We start from the raw sequence: 19,784 nt of genomic DNA, 5'->3' as shown, positions 1-19,784 counted from the left end.
AGCCCGCGGCCTGCGGGGGTTCGGGCGGCAGGGCCGCCTGGCGAGGCGGCGCCGCCTGCGCCCGTTTCGGCTGCCAAGGGAGAGGTTCATCCACGCAGTCAAAGTACGCAGGAAAGTTCGGCCGGGTCGCGTTTCACCCCGCCGCGCCGCACGACCCGAGGGGCTCCGCGGGGAGAGGCGCGAAGGAGCCGGGCTGCGGCCGCTCGCTGCGGGGAGGCGGCTCTCGCAGGAGGGGTCTGGCTTTCACAGGGAGGCGCAAGGCGCTGCGGGGTGCTGTCGCCCCCGTCGCCGGCTCCCCCGGGCCACCGCCCGCCCTTGGCTCGGCCTGTCACCCTCTTCTGAGGGAGCCGGCGGCTGCGGGAGCCGGCGGGGCTGTGCTGCCGGTGGCACTGCCTTCGCCCCCCTCCTCCTCCTCCTCGCCCCACCCGGCCCCGCTGGGAGCGCTTCCAGGCAGCGCCGCGCCGAGAGCCCAGGAAGCCGCCTCGCCACCCGGGACTGCCCTTGCCCAGAATCGGCGAGAAAGGCGACACGCCCGCCGCTTCCACCCAGACCCCGCTCCAGCCACCGCTCCGCGGGCTTCCCGGCCGGCGGGAGCAGAAAATAGCCTTCCCCTTCCCCGGCGGCTCGCCCCCGCCCCAACACCTCCCCTTCCCCGCCGCAGCCAGGCCCGGAGTTCCCGGTAAACAGGCGGCTTCCCCGCCCGCCCCCGCCACCCGGCCCCCCGCGGGGGACGGCGGGGAGCGCGGCGGCTGCGGCCGCGGGGCTTGGACCCGCCTGACGGGGAGCCGCGCCAAGGCCATGAATATTTCAGAGGCTCCTCGGCGCGTTTCTAATTAAAGGCTCGGGCGAGGCGCGTCCCCTCCCCGTACACAGGTCCCCCCCGTCCCCATCTTCCCGCCGCCGCCCCCTCCCGCTCCACACACACACACTTGGGACCGTCTCCTTACGTCGGCGAGAGGCGAAGGAGTGACTGAGCCCTGCCCGGGAGAGCCGAGCGAGGGGGAGGGACGGGGGGGACCGGGGCGGGAGGGAAGGGAGGGCGGGAAGGGGGGGCTTGTGCAAGCAGCGACGCTCCCGAGGTTGCCAAGTGGACTTTTATTGTTTTCCACCCACTTCCAAGTCGATACTATCTGCCGTCTCATGTCCATCCTATAGCCTATATAAGCGGCTGCGCTGGGGCTGGCGGCGATGGAGTAGTTCGCGGCTACGGCGGGAGCGCAGGGACGGGCGGGGGGCGGGCGGGCCAGCCGCGGAAAAACTTGGACTCCCCGCCGCTCGCGGGCTGCCGCCGTCCGGGGAGAGCCGGGGAGCGGCTGCCGGGGGAAGACACCTCGGCGTCTGGGACGCAGAGACAGGTAAAGCGGCCGGGCAGGGCCCGCCGCCCTCCTTCCTCCCCGTCTCCCTCCCCACGCCCCCACCCCCCCCGCCCCGCCGGGCCGGAGCGCTGCGTGCGGCGGGGCCGGCGGGGCAGCGCCGGTGACAGCCCGCGGGCGGGAGGGAGGGAGGCGGGCGCCGCCGGACGCCCGCCGAAGTTGGCCGGGGAGAGCGGCCGCGGGGAGCGCGGGGGGCAGGTTGCCGTCCGAAGGCGAGCGCCTCCGGGGACGAGGCAGCGTCCCCCGCCGCCGCTCCCTGCTACTCCCCGTAGAGGTGGCCGTGGCCGCGGCCGCCCGCGCCCCTTCCCCGAGCTGGGAGGGAGAAAGGGCAGCGAAGGGGAAGGCTGGCGTGGCCGCTCCCTGCCCCCGGACGGCTGCCCCCGAGCCGCGCACCGCCCGTCCCGCCGCTCCCGCCCGCAGCCCCGGCGCGGAGCTCCGCAGCGAGGGCGGGCGGGCTCGCTGGGGGCGCGGCCGCCGCGGCTCCCCGGCAGAAAATAAACTTCGGGGAAAGTTGGCGCCCCTCGCCCGCGCTCCTCCGCACCGCACCGCTCCGCGGCCGCGGGCCCGCGGCGACGGGCGACCCGCCAGGGTGCAGGGCGGGGGGTCCCGCCGAGGCACCCCTCGCCTCGCCTCGCCTCGCCCCGCTCCGCGGCTGCGCAGCCCGCCCTCCCGCGGGGCCCCGGGCGCAGGCTGCCGGGCGGGCGCTGCCCGGGGCGCTGGGGCGGCGAGGCGGGGCGGGCGCTGGGGCCGAGCGTGGCGCTGGCAGCCGCGGGGAGCAGCGGGGCTCCCCCGGGGGCCCAGCCCCGCGCTGCCGGGGCGGGCTGCCCCCCCGCCTCCTGTAACCTGCCGAGCCGTCTCCGCGCTTTCCTCCTGCGATGCTTCCCATTTCACCCCCATGAGTCTCCCCACCTCCGACCCACCCCCGTTTTCCTCTTCCAGTGAAACAGGAGGCCTCCCACGGCAGCGGACCCTTCCTTTTCATCTGCTGGTGCACCCTTCAGGTCAGACTGCGATGAGTGGACTGAGGTCTCCTGGGCTGCTGGGGCTGGTGCTCTTAATGCTCTCAGCAGGAAACTGCAAAGAGAAAACTGACGCCGCGGATTTGAAGGACAGGCAAAGTCTCTTAAATCTGATCATGGAGATCATTCAGGAACTGAAAAGGTACCACCTGGAGAAGGACAGTGGGGTGCAGTACTTCTCCAAGCATGACTATAACTTAGATCGAAGGGAAGTGGCCGACTACGGAGGATACCAGGACGAGCAGAGAGTGGGTAAGTCACAGCCCATGACTTAGGAGATCTTTTTTTTTCTGTAGGGTGCCTTGGTGAATCAGACATCACATCAGGTTACTAATTTTGTATCAAGAATTCACCGCTCAAAATACCTGCAGATTCCCTTTGGTATCAGAAACTGACACAGGCGGCAAATTTGGAATAGAAAACCTCCATTCACATCTCAGAGTCTCTTACTCTCTGGATAATGTACTCGACTGAAAGTCCGACTTCTGTGTGTTGGCTTTGAACATACCTATTAATAAAAGACTGAAATGGGCTGAGATCAGAGAGATAAGGGATGAAAATGCTCTTTTTCCTGGAAGTTTACCACTTTCTGAAATGTGCTTGGTTTATGTGTTTCTTGGAAATGACCCTAGCAAGAGTTCCCCTGCAGGACTATAGTATGTCCTTACAGATCTCACATCTAGAAGTCTTTCCTGCAGCTCAGCTTCATTAAACTTTTCGCCCTGCTTGTTAGTCCCTTTTGTACTCCGGAGGTAGCAGCTTTGAAATACTAGGGAACTGAAACAGAGTACTTCTCTGTCGCTGTACAAGCTATGACTACTTTGGGACACCCCTGCAAATCATCCTTCTACTCATTTGAATGGCTCTTCTCTAACCTCCCGTGAAAGCCCAGGTTTCTCTGTAAGGCGTTCAGGGTTGCGTAGAGCAGTCTGGCAGCAGCCATACCGAGCCATGTAGCGATGGATAGTTACTGCTCAGTCTCGTGATGTACTTCGGTGCATCCAGATGAAGGTTGATTGGGCTTCTCCTGCTGCCATCTCTAATTCGCTGTTCCCTGTCACTCCCAAACCCCTACGGCATTACTACTGCTCATCTTACCCCTCCTCCTGAAAGCGACTTTCTGAATATTTTCCAGCAGATGTCTACTCAACCTTTTTCCAAACTGGCTTTCATAGTATGCTATTTATTTTGCTTTTATTGATCGCATAAAGCTTCATTGTACCTTTTCTTCATTCTCATTCATATTCATATTCAAATATCCTCGTGATTTGCGTTTGTTGGTGGTTGTCATGAAAATGTTACTTCTCCATCTGGATGATTAATGAATATACAAAGGAAGACAATTTTGTTCCACTTAAGATCAGCATAGTGAGAACATTTTGTTTTATAAATCTTGAAAAGTTACAGAGGCCAGGCTAAGCAGGGAACCCTGATCTGCACAACTCTGAATCTCAGCGTGGAACACGGGCATAGTTTTTGGCCATCCTACGTCAGCGTATTGGTGCTAAACGTCTGGGTAGTGCTGAATAGTTATCTATGTAAATAATAAACCGGCTTCAGAGCAGATGAGTTGGTAGTGGTGTCATTGACTCCTGAGCAGGATTTTTCATTCTGTTATTATAATGGAGTTATTCCCAGCAACTCTAAAAAGGAACTACTGCTTAGAGTCTTTCATTTCAGTTTTGGCATCACTTTCCCAGTGAGCCTGTCCCACGGGAAATTTCTGAGTGAAGCATGTGTGTTTTTAATGCTCTTTATGACATAATTAGGTCAAATATGATAAGGTCAATTTTACTTACACTGACTAAAGTTAGAAGTAAATGAAGAATGACTTTCGAGAAGTGTCTAACCTCACAAGTGAATCAGATCTGGATGGAAATGCTCTCTGCTTTATATCTGATAAGAGGTGCCAGGGGAATGAAAAAGGCTGCTCAGGCATTTATGGTCAAATAAATAAAGCACCATGTAGTGTATCATACACAATCAGCACTAAGAGTTCGTAACGGAAAGCAATCAAAGATAGCTGTAAATCAGGAAGACACAAGCAAGGGTTAGGGCTAAAATGAATTTCAGTAAACCAGTTTCATTTTGCCATCTGCTGAACACAAAACGCAAGGCGGTAAACCACAAACGTAGGGAGCCAGAAGAGAGCAATTTGCCTGGGATCATTTCCTGTGAATTTTATTTACTGCTAGAGGGGGGAAAAAAAAGATTCCTGTAAGTAGATCAGTCCAGTTTTCATGATGACATCAGGACAGTGCTTGTACAAACATACCTGTGACAAGAGAGTGGATACATTTGCATAAGAGAATTAGAAGACACTAAACCAGACTTGAATATATCTTTGGGTCTTGACCACTAGCAGAATGTGCCGTTTCTGAGCAACCATGAACTAAAATTTCTGGAAGAATTTAAATCTAGGTAAACTTGATAATGTTATTCGTAGAGAACTAAAATCTGACTCTTAGTTAACGGTCATCATCGTTCATGACTGCACACCTAACAGACGTTACTTGTTTCATCATCACAGTGTGTTTCACAGTGCATTTTACAGTGGCTTCTTATGTAAAACAAGCGCGTCCTCTTTGGCCTACTGTATGCAAAGGGCTTTTGACCTCTGTGCATCTGTCGAGATGTAGTGGTGATGTACGCTGGACAGAGTTTATTCCCTTTCCCCATCCTATGCTTGGCAAGCGTAACTCCAGTGCAGCAGAGTGACTATTCTTTTTTCTGTCCAACAGAAATAGTTCCCAGAGATCTGAGGATGAAAGACAAGTTCTTAAAGCATTTAACAGGTATGTTTTAATTTTGGATTGGTATCCATCATTTCACATACATACCATAAGCTGCACTCTTCTTCCTGTGAGCTGTGCTGATTCATAACTTATTTTTTCTTTATATTTCAGGTCCACTCTACTTTAGTCCAAAATGTAGTAAACACTTTCATCGGCTTTATCACAATACAAGGGACTGCACCATCCCAGCATGTAAGTGCCGAAACCAGAGACTTTGTGGGGGGGGCTATTTCCTTTTCGTTGATTATTTATGTAGAACATATTTTATAGACATTTGCTATTTTGACTGTTCAGCTACCCATGTACCAGTGATGTTGACAGTGAATCCTTGCAACCCTTTTCTTCAGTGAATTACAAAAGTATAACTTTCGGCTTAGTTTAAAAAAAAAAAAAAAAGTGCTGATGGTCACAAATAAGCAAATTCAGCTTATGATCTCTCATCAGTGTTGGCAGCACAGAGAATTAAAAAAAAATAAAAATCAAACATTGACATTTATCAGTCAGTAGATGTGACTCCAGATTGATACTGAGGTGGACCTGTTGAGTAAGCAGATGCTATTTTAGTACAGCCTTTTCAGAATGGAAGCACACTTTATTTTACTTGTCTGAGGTCAAGCAGTTGGGTCAGTAGCAGAGCTGGGAATAGAAACAAGAGTTACAGATTCCAAGTTTCACGTATTAATAAATATTTCAGCCCGATATATTTTAAAGGCGTATTTGGTAAGAATTGCAGACTTTTTCCCTATTTGTAAGGCTTCAGATTAGGAGTACCTTGGAAAGATAAGGATTTACAGATAAAGGCTAACCATACCACGTTCCATGTACGTGGACAGAGATGGAAGTTGTTCATAACTAGTCTGTTTTGAACAAGCAAATGGTCATATTACCTTTTTCATAAGGACCGTAACACAAACATCATTTGACTCAGCACTAATGAGTACCCCAAGCTGTGAAGCTAAAAACTAGTTGGTCTTAAAGTCTGAATTAGCCTTTTCCTCCTGACGGGTGACATACCCACCAATATAATGCCTGGATAGTTTGTATGAATGGCAATTATAGCATATCTATGCTGTGAGTTAGGAATTGTTAACATTGCATCTCTAGGCAACATTAGATGTAGTTACTCATTAATGAAATAATGCCTAACAAAAATCAACATCAGTCACTGGACTGGACTGACAAGCATCTCCTTAAAGTAACTTTCTTCTAGGAAAATGAGGTAAACAGCCTGCTTTAATTCTTCATGCACAGTATGATGTTACTTTTTGATAATACCCTGATTTCAGGTTAATTCTATGTAAAAATTTAAAGGCCAAACAACCAAGAAATTAAAAGCATCTATGATGCTGCAACATGATGGTAGCCAGTACAAAAGCATTTTGTTGGCATACCTCCTAGTACTTTGCACAGCATAGTAACATTGGCATCTAAAAAGTAATTTACTCTGCTGTCCATCCATAATCAACTTTCATAAAATGTGCTTTCAGTTTGCCATGGTAAAGAAAAAAAATAAATCTCTTGATTAATTTTTTAGTTTTGCATTGGTTCTCATTATTATGAATACATCAAAAAGCAGAAGGTACCTAAAAGAAGAACTACTAACAATAGGACTGCTGTGGAAAAAAAAAAATTACTAGTTTTAAGATGCAACTCGATACAGTTATGAATGAATTTGTATGATGTGGTCACCTACTCAGGCTGGACTTAACATTCCTATGACTAGGAGATGTTATTTGTCTAATTCAACAGTTTTTCCAGGAAGAAAATCTATTGGAGAGTTGCATTACTTAATATTGATAGACTTGCTCACTGAGGGCTGGATTTCAAAGATAGATGAGCACTACTTATTCTTCCTCTAGTATGGAAATACTACAGCCACATGTTTAGATTGCACATTTAAGCACAGACACAGATGTATAAATTTTCATACATGCATACACTTGGAGATCCTCCAAGTGCACTCATGCTATTTGTTTATAGGTATGCAGAAGTCAGTTGCACAGTTACATGTCCCGTTAGACATAGCTTTCAGTTACACAATTTTTACACACTCCACTTCTGAGTCTAAGAAGCTGTTTTCTATACTGTTGCAAACGAAGGTGTTCATTGAACTTTCATTACGACAATAATTTGCACACTGTTATCAATTTCGATTTTTAAAGGCAAAATCATTTACTTTAGTAATCTATTTATGCTCTTTTTTCATGACAGACTATAAAAGATGTGCCAGGCTTCTTACTCGGTTGGCAGTAAGCCCAATGTGCATGGAAGGATAAAGGTAAGCTTTTTCATAGCAGTAACGACGTTCTACTGCATAGCAAAGCAGCGGATTTTGTGTTTCATACATGAAAATTCATAGGAGTGTAATAAGAATTGTCCTTTGGCTAAGGTATCCCCCTTTCAGAGTACTTGAAGTAACTGGCTTAATCTGGCAAACATTGGCAATAAATAAAGTGTACCCCCTACCGGAAGTCATTATATAGAAGTCCATGTGCATCAGCTGTGAATTATTCATAGCAGCATACAGTTAGCAGATAGTGAATTTGTCGTTCTAGAACAAAACACAACAGCTGTAGCTTATTTTTCAAGAGTTGACTCAGTACACAATTGCCTGTATTGGCAGCGGCAGCCCCTTTATGTGTGCAGCTGTGGATCTATGATGTACATTTTAGTATGAGTAACATATATGTATATATACATATAGACACATGAAAGCTTTATAAATGCAGATAGGTTGCAGGTGCTTTTATAGTAATTCAATTAAAATGTATTATTAGTAGCATTGGTAAACTAACTTTAAGCTACTCGGATTTCTTGGGATTTTCACTGTGTTCACCTCTCATGACTATGGGTTTATTCCCTCCCTTTTTGCCTACATGTACCTCTTATTCCTACAAATACTTTGGGAATTTCACCATGCACCAAAATAAAAACAAAAATCAACCAAGCAAACAAAAAAGTACTTCCAAATGATCTGTATTTCTAGAAAACTGACACATAAGAATACAAAAGGATTAATTTACATTCTGTCCTCAACCTTTACCTGAGACAAAAATGTAACCTCTGACAAAGGGATAAATAATAACCCCTATGGATTTGTCAGTAACAAATGCTGCCAAACGAAGATATTTTAACTCTGTGACAAAATACACATCTTGTGGAGAGAGTCAGTGAGAAAAAGCAATACCTGTTAAGCATCTTTTAGTTTATTTTTTTAAAGCATTGACACCGTTTTGCATAGCATTCTCACAAGCAAGCAAGGGAAATGTGATCAAGATAAATGTAAAAATGGCTGGAAGAAATATACAAAGAAGTTGTTAGTGCTTCATTGTCAAACTGGAAAAATGTATTGAGCAGCGTTGCACAGCTTCTTTATGGGTATGATATTGTTCAATATTTTTATTAATAATTTGGGTGATAAAAGACAGTATATTTATGGACGACAGTAGTGTAGGAGAAGCAACCATGTACCATCAAATACCATCTTGAAATTGAAAATAATCTCGGAAAATTAGCTGAATAGTCTAAAACCAGGATAAAATTTAAAGGCAAGAGAAGAATTATGAAGCCATGCAGGAGTAATCAACTGCAGAAATACATGGCAAGTTGTGAATAGCTGGACAGATAATTCTGTAGAAAACGTAGGGGTTGTAGTGGATCACTAACTAAGCATGTCAACCATGTCACACTTGAAAAAAGACAAACAACATACTGGAATTTATAAATAGAATCATTGTTTATAAAACACCTGAAATAATCACTGTTGCTGGAATACTGTATTTAATTAAGGGCACCACGAAGACAGAGGTGCTTCTTATAAGAGTCAAAAGAAGAGCAACATGGATGACCAAAGACCTAGAAAACTCAATTTACAAGAACAGCTAAAAGGAATTAGGATTATTTAATCTAAAGAAAAGACGACTGCAGGAAAACATGATGGCGCTATTCAGTTTTGTAAAAAGTGGCTACAAGCCATTCACTCTATCCAGTGTGGATAAATAAGACATAATTTGTTCAACTTTGCAACAAGAGAGGCTAGACATTAGAAAAGACTTTTCTAGTGGCAAGGGCAGAGGTAATACATTAAATCATTAGATGTAATTAAATCATTAGATGTAATTTAGCATCCTGACTTTACACTAAACTCCTCAACATTTCTTTAAGTATTTTCTGCCACGCTTCCTAAAATAAACCTAAAGTAGCCCAGCTACTTTACGTCAATGCAGACGTTTCTTATGTCCAATAACGACTACATTACTTGTTGTCTTCATTTGAAACATGCAGCCATGGAGAGGAATCTCTTATTCATACATTGCGTGTTCAGGAATGGAATCGTGGAAACAATTGCATATAGTATTAGGACAAAGGAAAGTTAGCAAATAGGTAAATCCTTTGGTCTAACTAGGAGAAATGCTAGGGAGTCAACCTTTCAATTGTAAAATCCAGAAACCAAGGAACAAATTAGCTATTACATAATGATATTCACCTGCAAAAGATGGGTAAATAAGGTTATTACCAATACTAATAAGCAGATACATCAGAGTAGGGAATTCTTTTCTTCCTTTCCTTATAAAGTTTTATCTGTATCTTTACATCCTGTCATGTAAACACAAACTCATTATATGAAGAAACAGTAACTAAAGTAGTTCACATCTCAAGCGGGGAGTCCGTTTAAAAAAAAGTCCATTTAATTTGGCCAAACAATTCCTTTGCTCAACTAGCAGGCATGTTTCAACATGAGTCACAGGCCTCCGCTTGTGTTATTTTCCACACAGACACAAGTCATGAACAGTATCAGCACTCCTAAGCAACCTCTGTTAGTAGAAAGGAAGGCTGTTCTCTACCACATATGCCTCGATCCACAGGTGTCTCCATGAAATTAAGCATCCTTCCTCCTCAAAGCTTTTCCACTGCATCGGTTCAATTTGTGTGGGTAAGACATTCCCTCTCACAGAAAAGTATAATGCAGGCTTTATTTGTTTTCATCATTTCATGGACCGAGCTGTAGAAAAACAGGTTATTTTTGTATTTTTCCACATACCAAACCATCCTTTTTCTCCACAAAGTGTAGAGTTATCATTAGTCCAAGGTGTTTTCAAGAAGTTGCAAAGTTTTGAACATAGTACCACTCACACATAGCAAGACAAGAATTCAAAGCCATTTCTTACTTAAGATGTATAGTATACAAACAGTTTATTTATAGTCTGACAATAGGTAAACACTTCTGGTTTCTGCCATAAGACTACTAGTTAGTGTCAGTTCTAAAGCTCAGACTAACTCCTGAATATTAGATAACAAAATTTTCTTACGTGATACTACTTCACAAAGGTCTAAATTCACAAGTAGAATTTGACTGTTTATATTAATTGTAATGACATATACATTTAAAAAAAATCTTTTTAAACTCTTACATTATAAACTAGTAAAATGACACATTCTTAATTATCCACACCTACTTTTTTCCCCCAACGAATTAGATTTCCTGTTTTGCTCAGCAGCTGATTTTCATTTCATTGGAGGCTTATGAGTGGGCTATAGATGAATTACTGCTTTTTGATACTTTGGAAAACTAGTAGTTTTGGTGCATTTTTCAGATCCACGGACATCTGTCCATGTTTAGAGATCAATGTGGGGGGGAAGAACAAGGAGAAAAAAAAGGATAATTTGGTTTTTATTTGTACTTAAAATGCATTTAGGACTATCATAGCTTTAAAGCACACAAGACGTTGAAACTCAGTGCTAAGATCAAACAAGAAAATAAGATCCAGAAACAGGAATTAGGCATGTTACTATCACAGTAGGTTCCCCGGGGTGGGGGGGTGATACAGTGTGTCTTATGGAGCCTTCACTTCTTCTCATTTATCTTACAGGTGTAACTGGGCTCCATCTTCTCTTTTTAGAGCCTATGTTCACATTTTGCCTGTCCCACAGATACTAGCAGTGCAGGGGCCCAGTAAGAGCCCTTTTACTTGTTAAGATTGCATGAGTGAAGCCAGAGCAGCATATTTGTATTACCACATCACTCAGTAGTCCTTTTTTTTTTTTTCTAATCAGCAACCCAGGCCATGTTCCTTAGTTGCCACCAGCACTATCTCCAACTAGTTTTATGCTGTAACACCTTCTCCTTCTCGTGTTCCAACACAGTTATGCTAGAGCCCTGTCCTTGATAGTCTTTTTTCTTCTGTCCTTCAGCCTCATTTTTCTCCCAGTTTCCTCCTAGTTCCCATACTCCGTGCTTGCTTTGCTCCACCCCATGCAGATACATCCAACAACCATTACATTGTCCATATCTGCATGAGGTAAGAAGTGTCAGGAACGAGATTCCTGAAGTCTTCACCTAAAGCTCCCAGTTCAGGTCTTGTGGATTTCCTGTGACAGACAGTGATGAATTTAAAAAAGAAAAGCTGGCCTCTTTGACAGCATTTGTCACAATCACTTTGGCTGCAGTCATACAGATTTTACTGCTTTTGTTTGAAAACCGCAGGTGCTACTGTTGGCGCCCTCCCTTTTCCATTACCTGTTCTTCAAGTGTTTGCTAAAGACCAACACTGATCTCATAATGTATGCTTAAAAGCTCCATGTGCCATACGGTGTAGTTTACGGACTAAAGACTGCACGGCCACCTATGATTACATACTTCCGTTTTGAAGATTTCTTCTAATTACTGTACTGACAAGTATTTATGTATTTTTAACTTTAAGTTTCTACAGTTAAATGAACAAAATAAAACTAGTGACACAAACAATTTTACACTAATAAATACAAGACTAGTGCAAGTAGTAGGAATCTCGGGCTGAGCAGAGAAAACAAGCTTTATACACTATAAAAAGCATATGAAAAAAATCTACCAGTTGCTTGTTTCCTAGAGAAGCAGATAAAATTAATATTTAAAGGAAAAGCAATAGAAACAGTATTTCTTGCTTAAAGTACATGGTAGGGTAAGAATAAATACATATACATACGAAGGTCAAAGATTCTTTATAATATAAATTCCTAATAAGCTAAAGCACACTGATAACTGAAATTTCCTTTGGAACTCAGAAGAATCTGTGTAAACTCCTCAAGATGTATTGACCATACTAAAAATATATGTTTAAAAAGCTGAAAATACAAAATAGACTTGGAAACTTTAAATACATAAAGCAAAAACTGAAATAGTACAGTAAATATCCCATGCGTGTACACTATATTATATATCCATTTTTTCTAACTATTCTTAAACCAAAACAATATTTGGGCTTTAACTTTTGTTTCAAGTGTTTTCTAACAGTGGAAACAACAGCCCTTAATTGCATTCTTTCTCACACAGTTTCTTATTCAGACTAACATCGAGTGCACTCAAGAAATGTCAGACACTTTCATTTCGTAAAAGTGAAGGTGGAATTAAGATGTGGGTTTTGCATATTATTCAGTGAAGGAAGACCCTTTTTTTTTCTAGAAAGTATAGCTTGATCCGTCATACACAACTTCCCATGAGATCTTCAGTCACCTCTGCTTGGTGACAGGAAATAGTTCCCAAGGTAACTAATCAAAGACTTCTATCAAACTATTGCTTTGAATTAAATAGCCAGCCAGTGTACACGTTACTAGTGTGGCATAGGCCAACTTTATTGAGGCAATTCTGAGTTTTCCTTACTAGGGGATCTCTGTGGCTAGCATCAGATGTAACATTAAGAGCTTTATTATCTTCAATGCACAGATCTCTGATCTGGTGCTCGCATTAGAGCAGGCTTACGCTTGGGCGTTCACACTTGGGGAAGGAATTTTTGATGTTAGCCCATGGACAACGTTCTGCTACAAAATGCTACTGGCACAGTATTTTAACGTTTATATTGATATTTAAACCACTAAATTCTTCTCTTATATACATGAGCTTTTTCTTACAGAGTTTATCTCTACCATCATGCATGGATAATGACTAGAACCAGATTTGGAAAGCTGTAATAGGCCTTTACAATATCTTTCATTTGTGCTTTTTAAAACTGGAACAATTGTATGGTTTGGTTGGTTTCAGCTGCTGGTTGCGTTTGTGTTTTGTTTTCTTTTCTTTTTTTTCTTTGCATTAGCAAAGGAAAACTAAGAATCAAATGAAAGAGAAGGGAGTTGTCTGGCCCCCTATGTTCTCAACACAGACTGCAGTCAAAGAGTATGCAGGATCTCCACTAAGAATACTACCTGCCATCCTTCAGCTAAATTCCAGTCTAATTTTCCTAGACTGATGCATATAACATAGACTATGTGAAATAAAAAAAATAAAATAGTACAAGAACAGATTGATCAGTGCTAAAAATCTGGGGCCTTTTCAAGGGTTTCTGAAAATGCCAGGGATTCAGAAAACTGCAATTTAGCTGAGCACTGCGAATCTAAGACCCACAGCTTTTGATCAGATACCCATACAAAAGCAGGTATAGATGAGATGACAAATGAGCATCCTATCCACTTCCAGTTTTTCACCCTCAGTGAGCTACATATTCCCATTAGTATAAGCAATGGGAACACTATGAAATTCTCAGTGTTTAACTTGTCAGTTGTACCACACACTGATCAGACCAAAAGCATGTTAATTTGTTTTTAAACATCGCTTTTAAACATTGCAGCTTAAATAGGGTACAGTAGGGGCATACGTACAGAAAATAAGCAAGAAAAATGCAAGAAAAGGAAAATTTACATCAGTTTCCCCTGTAAGAAAGGACATTTAAAAAAAAAAAAGTAGTATTTGTCCTATCTGCAAATCCAGAAAAAAACCCTAAATTACATTAAGCTTTTCTGTAATATTACATTTCCTAATAGCTTAAAAAAATTGCAAAACTAAATATGTTTAAATACTACTAACAAGTATTTCTGTATACATCAGTAGCTTGATTTCCAATGGATTATGTCAAGTCTGACTGACTTTGCATTCAAATGATTCTATTACAAATTATACTTAAGCAGTAGAAAATGTAGAGAAACTCAAAACATCAGAGAATTCACTCTGATCATGGGAAAGACAGGTACGTATGTTCAGGCAGACAATATGAAAGTTTTAACTGTGAAAAATGACATCAGCAGAACTCTAGTTTCAGAGAACCCACTGGTTTTTATCTCCCACATGGACTTTGGTGTCCATGAGACACACAAGCTTCAGCTGCATCTTTTGGCATGTAAGAGCAGTCTTTCACACGTGCGGTTCCTGTTGACTAATAAGACATAGTGCATTTTTTACTTCAAAATAAGGGCATTAACAGGTTGTCTTCAAAACATGTGAAACTGGGTACACAGACTTGCAGCATTCAATGGTTACCTGTCTAGAAAATGTGGTTGCAGAAAACAAACTCAGAAGTTACTGGAGAGCGGGGCCCCTCACTCCAAGAAGGGCACTGAGGTGCTGGAGCGCGTCCAAAGAAGGGCAACGAAGTTGGTGAAGGGTCTAGAGCACAAGTCTTAAGAGGAGTGGCTGAGGGAGCTGGGGTTGTTTAGTCTGGAGAAAAGGAGGCTGAGGGGAGACCTTATTGCTCTCTACAACTACCTGAAAGGAGGCTGTAGTGAGGTGGAGGTCGGTCTCTTCTCCCTAGTAACGAGTGATAGAACGAGAGGAAACGGGCTCAAGCTGCGCCAGGGGAGGTTTAGGTTGGATATTAGGAAAAACTTCTTCACCGAGAGGGTGGTCAAGCATTGGAACAGGCTGCCCAGGGAAGTGGTTGAGTCCCCATCCCTGGAGGTATTTAAAAGATGTGTATAGATGTGGTGCTTGAGGACATGGTTTAGTGGTGGACTTGGCAGTGGTAGGTTAATGGTTGGACTCTATGATCTTAAGGGTCTTTTCCAACCTCAATGATTCTATGATTCTATAAGCAATGTGGAAACCTGTAATTTCGTATCAGTGATTTTGATACCAGTGTCACAGAAATGGTTTTGACTTCATTCCAAGAAGCTATTCTGGGAAGAGTTAATAGAATGGGCAGCAAACTGAACCACTGCAGCTCCTACTCAGTTTGTGTTGCCTCTGTTTGCACGTCCCAGGGGCTGTATGTATATCACCAAATATCAGAAAGTTACTTCTACTTGTTTCTTGTTTGTATGAGTCCAAGTTTCTTCACTAATGGGCCCAATGAAACATGAAATCCTTCCTAGATTCTTCAAACCTTACCTTGACAGATCTATAGTACTGGACAGCGTATCAACAGCTTCCTGACACCAAGCCATTAAGACAGAGATTTGCAATCTGTTAATACTATCCTTGAGGTTTATGCACTTGACTTCACAGCTGCACTCATAGGAACAGTCTAAACATAGCTATGAGCACATTTTGAATAGGTAGAACTGTATTTTCCAAACCTGTCTACCTAAAATGAACCACCACAAACAGGGACAATGTCTAAAATTTCAGCCTTGATCAACAAACAAAACAGTAATTTAGCAGTCAGGCTGACAGGAACTAAACTGAGCTAAATCAGAAATGCGCTACTGGATTTTTCCAAAGTTATTACTGAATTCTCCAGTTTTATTTACCATTTTCAATATGATAAATACATTCTTAAACACATGTATGCGAATATAAAAATGATGAAATGCAATTTTCTTCTTTCTTTTAATCCACCAGATGTTATTACCATGAAAAGAAACACCAAGAACCAAGAGAAGTGCCTTGGAAACCAACAGGGAAATAGAACTTATTACCTTTATAACATATTCCATTGTGAACAAGAGATTTATTTTTGCAGATTGACAGACTACTTCCCATAATTCTTTTAACATGCATTTTGTATGTTGTCAACAGTTTGCAGATTGACATTCTTTACAGTAGCATAACTGCCAGTAGTCCTTGATGCTCCATACTTAAAAACACTTTACAACTGATGTGTAATGCTGCCAAAAATTATGTAAACACAAATATTTCACCAAGAAAATTGATGTTCTATTGCTTAATTCTACAATTTTAAGGAATGTTTGTTTGTATATCTAGAACTACTAAAGATCTGCTCCACAGTAGTTGTGGTCACTTGATATCCTTCATGCTTATGCAATTTTTTAAAAGTTTGGTTAAAACAGACTTGTATTGGGGTCACATTGTACCCTAGGAGTACAAACTGCATGACAAACAGGAACGTAATTCCAAGTAGACATATTTTTTGGGACAGTGGAGCATGGATTTTGTACACAAACACAAGCTGCCATTAATTTACTTTATATAATAAATGTATAAAACATTCCAGCGAACGTGCAATATGTAAATACTGTAAATAACAAGCGTAAGTAATAAAGTGTTTGGTATTAAGTTGTCCTCAGTTTGCTTTCTGTTCACTGAATCCAGGATTTGATAAACAAACTATCTTCTGGTAGCTACTATCATTTATCTGCACTTAAACCTCTTTGCAGTAAGAGTCTGGTAGAGCAAGAAAGGAAGGTACACCCACCTCAGAGAAGTCCAGTAATCTGGACACTCTCTACGGATTTGTGAGGATGGACAGATCGGTGTATTCCTGTCCTGCAAAATGCCCAGACCACAAGGTTGCTCCAAGTCACTACAGCATTATAAATTTGAATCTTTTTTTTTTATGACAAATGGTTGTTTGTGGGTTTTTTTTTCTCCAAAAAAAATCTGCAGTCTATTCATGATACTGCAAGGTGATATAATCAGTAAATATCCAATAAATCGTTTTAGTATCATAAAAGTTTGGAGTCAGTGAACGCTTACTCAAGAAGCCTTGATACACCTTTCCCTTTCTTCCTTAAATCGGATATTAAATCCGGTTGTCATAATAAAATAGCTCAAACAGGAAGAAAATCTTTCTGTGTGATCTGTACATGAACCTCAGGTACCTTTATCTTAATACTGGCATTTAGCTTCCATTTTATCCTCAATTCAAACCACAAAATGTAAAAACAAAACAAAACATACCCCTCCCCACCCTGAGAAATAGCTAGGAGCTGGGATTCTTGAAATTCACACTTAAGAGCCTTCAGCATCTAGCTCTTTAGAAGAAAAAAACAGCAGAAGTACAAAATGCCAGCCTAAAACACGGCTGTATTTAGTAAGGGAGAAGTACATATTTTGTATTTGCTTTCAGTGATCACTAAATGCTAAAGTTTCATTTCTCAGTGGAAGTAACACATGTACACCAAAAAACCGGCAGTTAAAGGAACCTACTGCTACAGGATTCACTTCACCGCTCATCTGTAGTAAACGTGTGGGTGGAACTCTGTGCTTCTCTGTGGTTCCACTGACTGAAATCAGATCACAGTGTACGACTTAACACGGGAGTTTAAATTAGTATAAATCTTTCTTTTTGTAGTAGGACACCTGAAATCTGGTTAAATAAAAACTTTCTAGAAAATTTCCTTGTAAAAGGAAAATAGTAATGTAATGACTTCATAAATGAATATAAGTAAGTTAATCCCATAGAAGATTTCACTAGATTTAGCAGAAGTCAGCACGCTTTGACAGAAGATACAACTATACCATAGCAGATTTTTCTTATTTAGTCTTAGGTATAAGCCTACTACCTAAACTAAAACAAGCCGTGGTGGGGGAGAGGGGGAAGGAGGAGTAGGCGCTGTATTTTTTCATTCAACGTTACATTTTTCATGAGTGGTATTTTAAACCAGTAAGAGCTTAGTCATCTGCATGATACACGATTTGCATATTAATCTTATGTTCCCTGTTTGTCTTGGAACCCCAATAATGGTACTGCGCAACTGTCGTCCCCGAAGGCAATTCCTGTTCTGTATTCTTGTATTCTACAGAGGTTTTTAAAATACCATGGTGCTCTCCCTTCCCCTCCTCACAAAGAAACCCACTAAGGATAAAATCAATCAATCAATCGGCTTTTTCCTCCTAGTAGAGCTGGTGAATTATTTAGCCAATAGATTACTTGCTGAAAATATACCTCAAGGCTGAGACTTTTAAAATCTGAACTGAATTTAACACAAATTGTTTTGACTTAGTATCACATTACAGGAAGATTCCTAAGCCTAGTGAAGGTAAACACCCATACCCTTTTATCTCCTGTCTGTTACCCCAGCAACTCAAAGATAAAGATTTAAGACTTTTAAATCTTAACTTTAATATGTAGGAAACTACAGGTTCAATTCCCACTCAGATCTTCTGAGTTATTTTACTTTCACTGAAATATTTTAAATGGTCATTCTGGCAGAGAATAACATTAGATTACGCCTCAATAGTTCCACTTCCGAGGTTAGTGCATAAACCCACATTTAAGATGGTCTGTCCCTAACTGCCCATCATTTTCCCTCATTCATTTTGACAAAAGTGTTCATGAAAGAAATGGAAAAATAATTTTTTTCCAGAGTCAGTACTTGATCTGACTTGAAATACTATATATATTACTCTGTCCCTGAAGTGAAACAGCTATTAACTTGCAAATTCCTAGCTTGTTCTTTAAAAGTCAAAACTATTGGTAATACAATAACGCACAAAGACCCTGATTTCTGTATTTAAGTGTTCCATCTACTACTTGCGTTTTTGTAAGCAAGTTCTTAAGTTTAATGTCTGAAATCTTAGCACGAAACAGAAACCTCATCAACACAAACACAGCTGTCCTACAGCAAGAGTCCCAGGAAACTTAATCCCCACTGTGCAGGCTGCAGCACATGCAGAGTGACACCAGGATTCCTTCCGCCCCAGGAATAACAGGGTCCTCTATCAAAATGCATCCCTCTTCCAGAAGGGAGAGTGGGTGACAAATACAGACACTACTCTACTAGTTTGGAAGGCAGACAGAGACAAAAAACAAGGCTAAATAAGAAAGTTTTACAGATCCAGTTTTACAGATAATGTGGTAATGCTGGTTCACACCAACGTTGGTATTATTCAAAATAGGAAAATTATCATGGTATCAGTTACATTACCGATCTCAGTACATTTACATTTCTAAGGCAGAAATGAAAGGTGATGTTCAGACAAACAGGCATGGATTTTTACAAAGCATTCAATTTTTGCCCAAGAGCAGAACTTTCTATTTACTGGCCTTCTGTTACCTTTGTATTATATTACAGGTGGCCTGTTTTCAGGTTGAACTATACTCTCAGAGAACGCTTTTGACAGGCCATCCATTCTCCTGAGTAAATCTGAAAATACTGTCCGACATCCACATAGGAACTGGGATTACAGCAAATTTCTCATTGATAATATTGCATGGATTTGAGTGTTTTACTACTATGAGAAGTAAATGCTATGTTACATGTACATGTACTTATATCAGTGTGCTAGGAATTGGCCAAAAGATCAAAGAAAGACTAGCCAGAGCAGTCCTGTTAACATCACTCACTGTTTCTGAACTGAGTTCATCTTAGTTAGCATAAAGATCTATTAGAACAAAAATTATTTCTTCTTTGAATAACTGAGCATTTAAACTGATATAAACCCCCATTTTCACAGGATCCTGATCACACACACAGAAGTTTTGCTTGCTTAAGCTCTGCAGTAGTGCTAAGAGCAGTGTCTGTCTGGGGGCAGGCAGTTCTTTTAGTCTAGCAGGCTCAATATGAAACAGCGTCAGTCCAACGGCTGTCTAACGATACTAAGATGACAGGCCTAAGTTACCATACATGAACTATTATCTCGCACACTCCCATTGAAAGCTGATTTAAATTAA

General features: G+C 42.2%; 1 protein-coding gene across 1 annotated transcript; it reads left to right on the top strand.

The window, feature by feature from the left end:
* The first annotated feature begins 1,088 nt into the window (after positions 1–1,088).
* Positions 1,089–19,707, top strand: ALKAL2 (ALK and LTK ligand 2). Its single transcript, XM_087774601.1, has 6 exons — positions 1,089–1,355; positions 2,313–2,644; positions 5,134–5,187; positions 5,299–5,379; positions 7,399–7,465; positions 15,770–19,707. Exons 2-5 carry the CDS (start codon positions 2,386–2,388, stop codon positions 7,461–7,463), a joined length of 459 nt encoding a protein of 152 aa, XP_087630727.1. The 5' UTR covers positions 1,089–1,355; positions 2,313–2,385; the 3' UTR covers positions 7,464–7,465; positions 15,770–19,707.
* Positions 19,708–19,784: the final 77 nt, after the last annotated feature.

This window comes from Nipponia nippon, unplaced genomic scaffold, assembly GCF_047370975.1.
Source record: "Nipponia nippon isolate SJK-2023a ecotype South Korea unplaced genomic scaffold, ASM4737097v1 scaffold_4, whole genome shotgun sequence".
Lineage (NCBI taxonomy): Eukaryota > Metazoa > Chordata > Aves > Pelecaniformes > Threskiornithidae > Nipponia > Nipponia nippon.
Note: the sequence above shows the minus strand (reverse complement) of the source record. Positions and strands in the feature narration are given on the sequence as shown.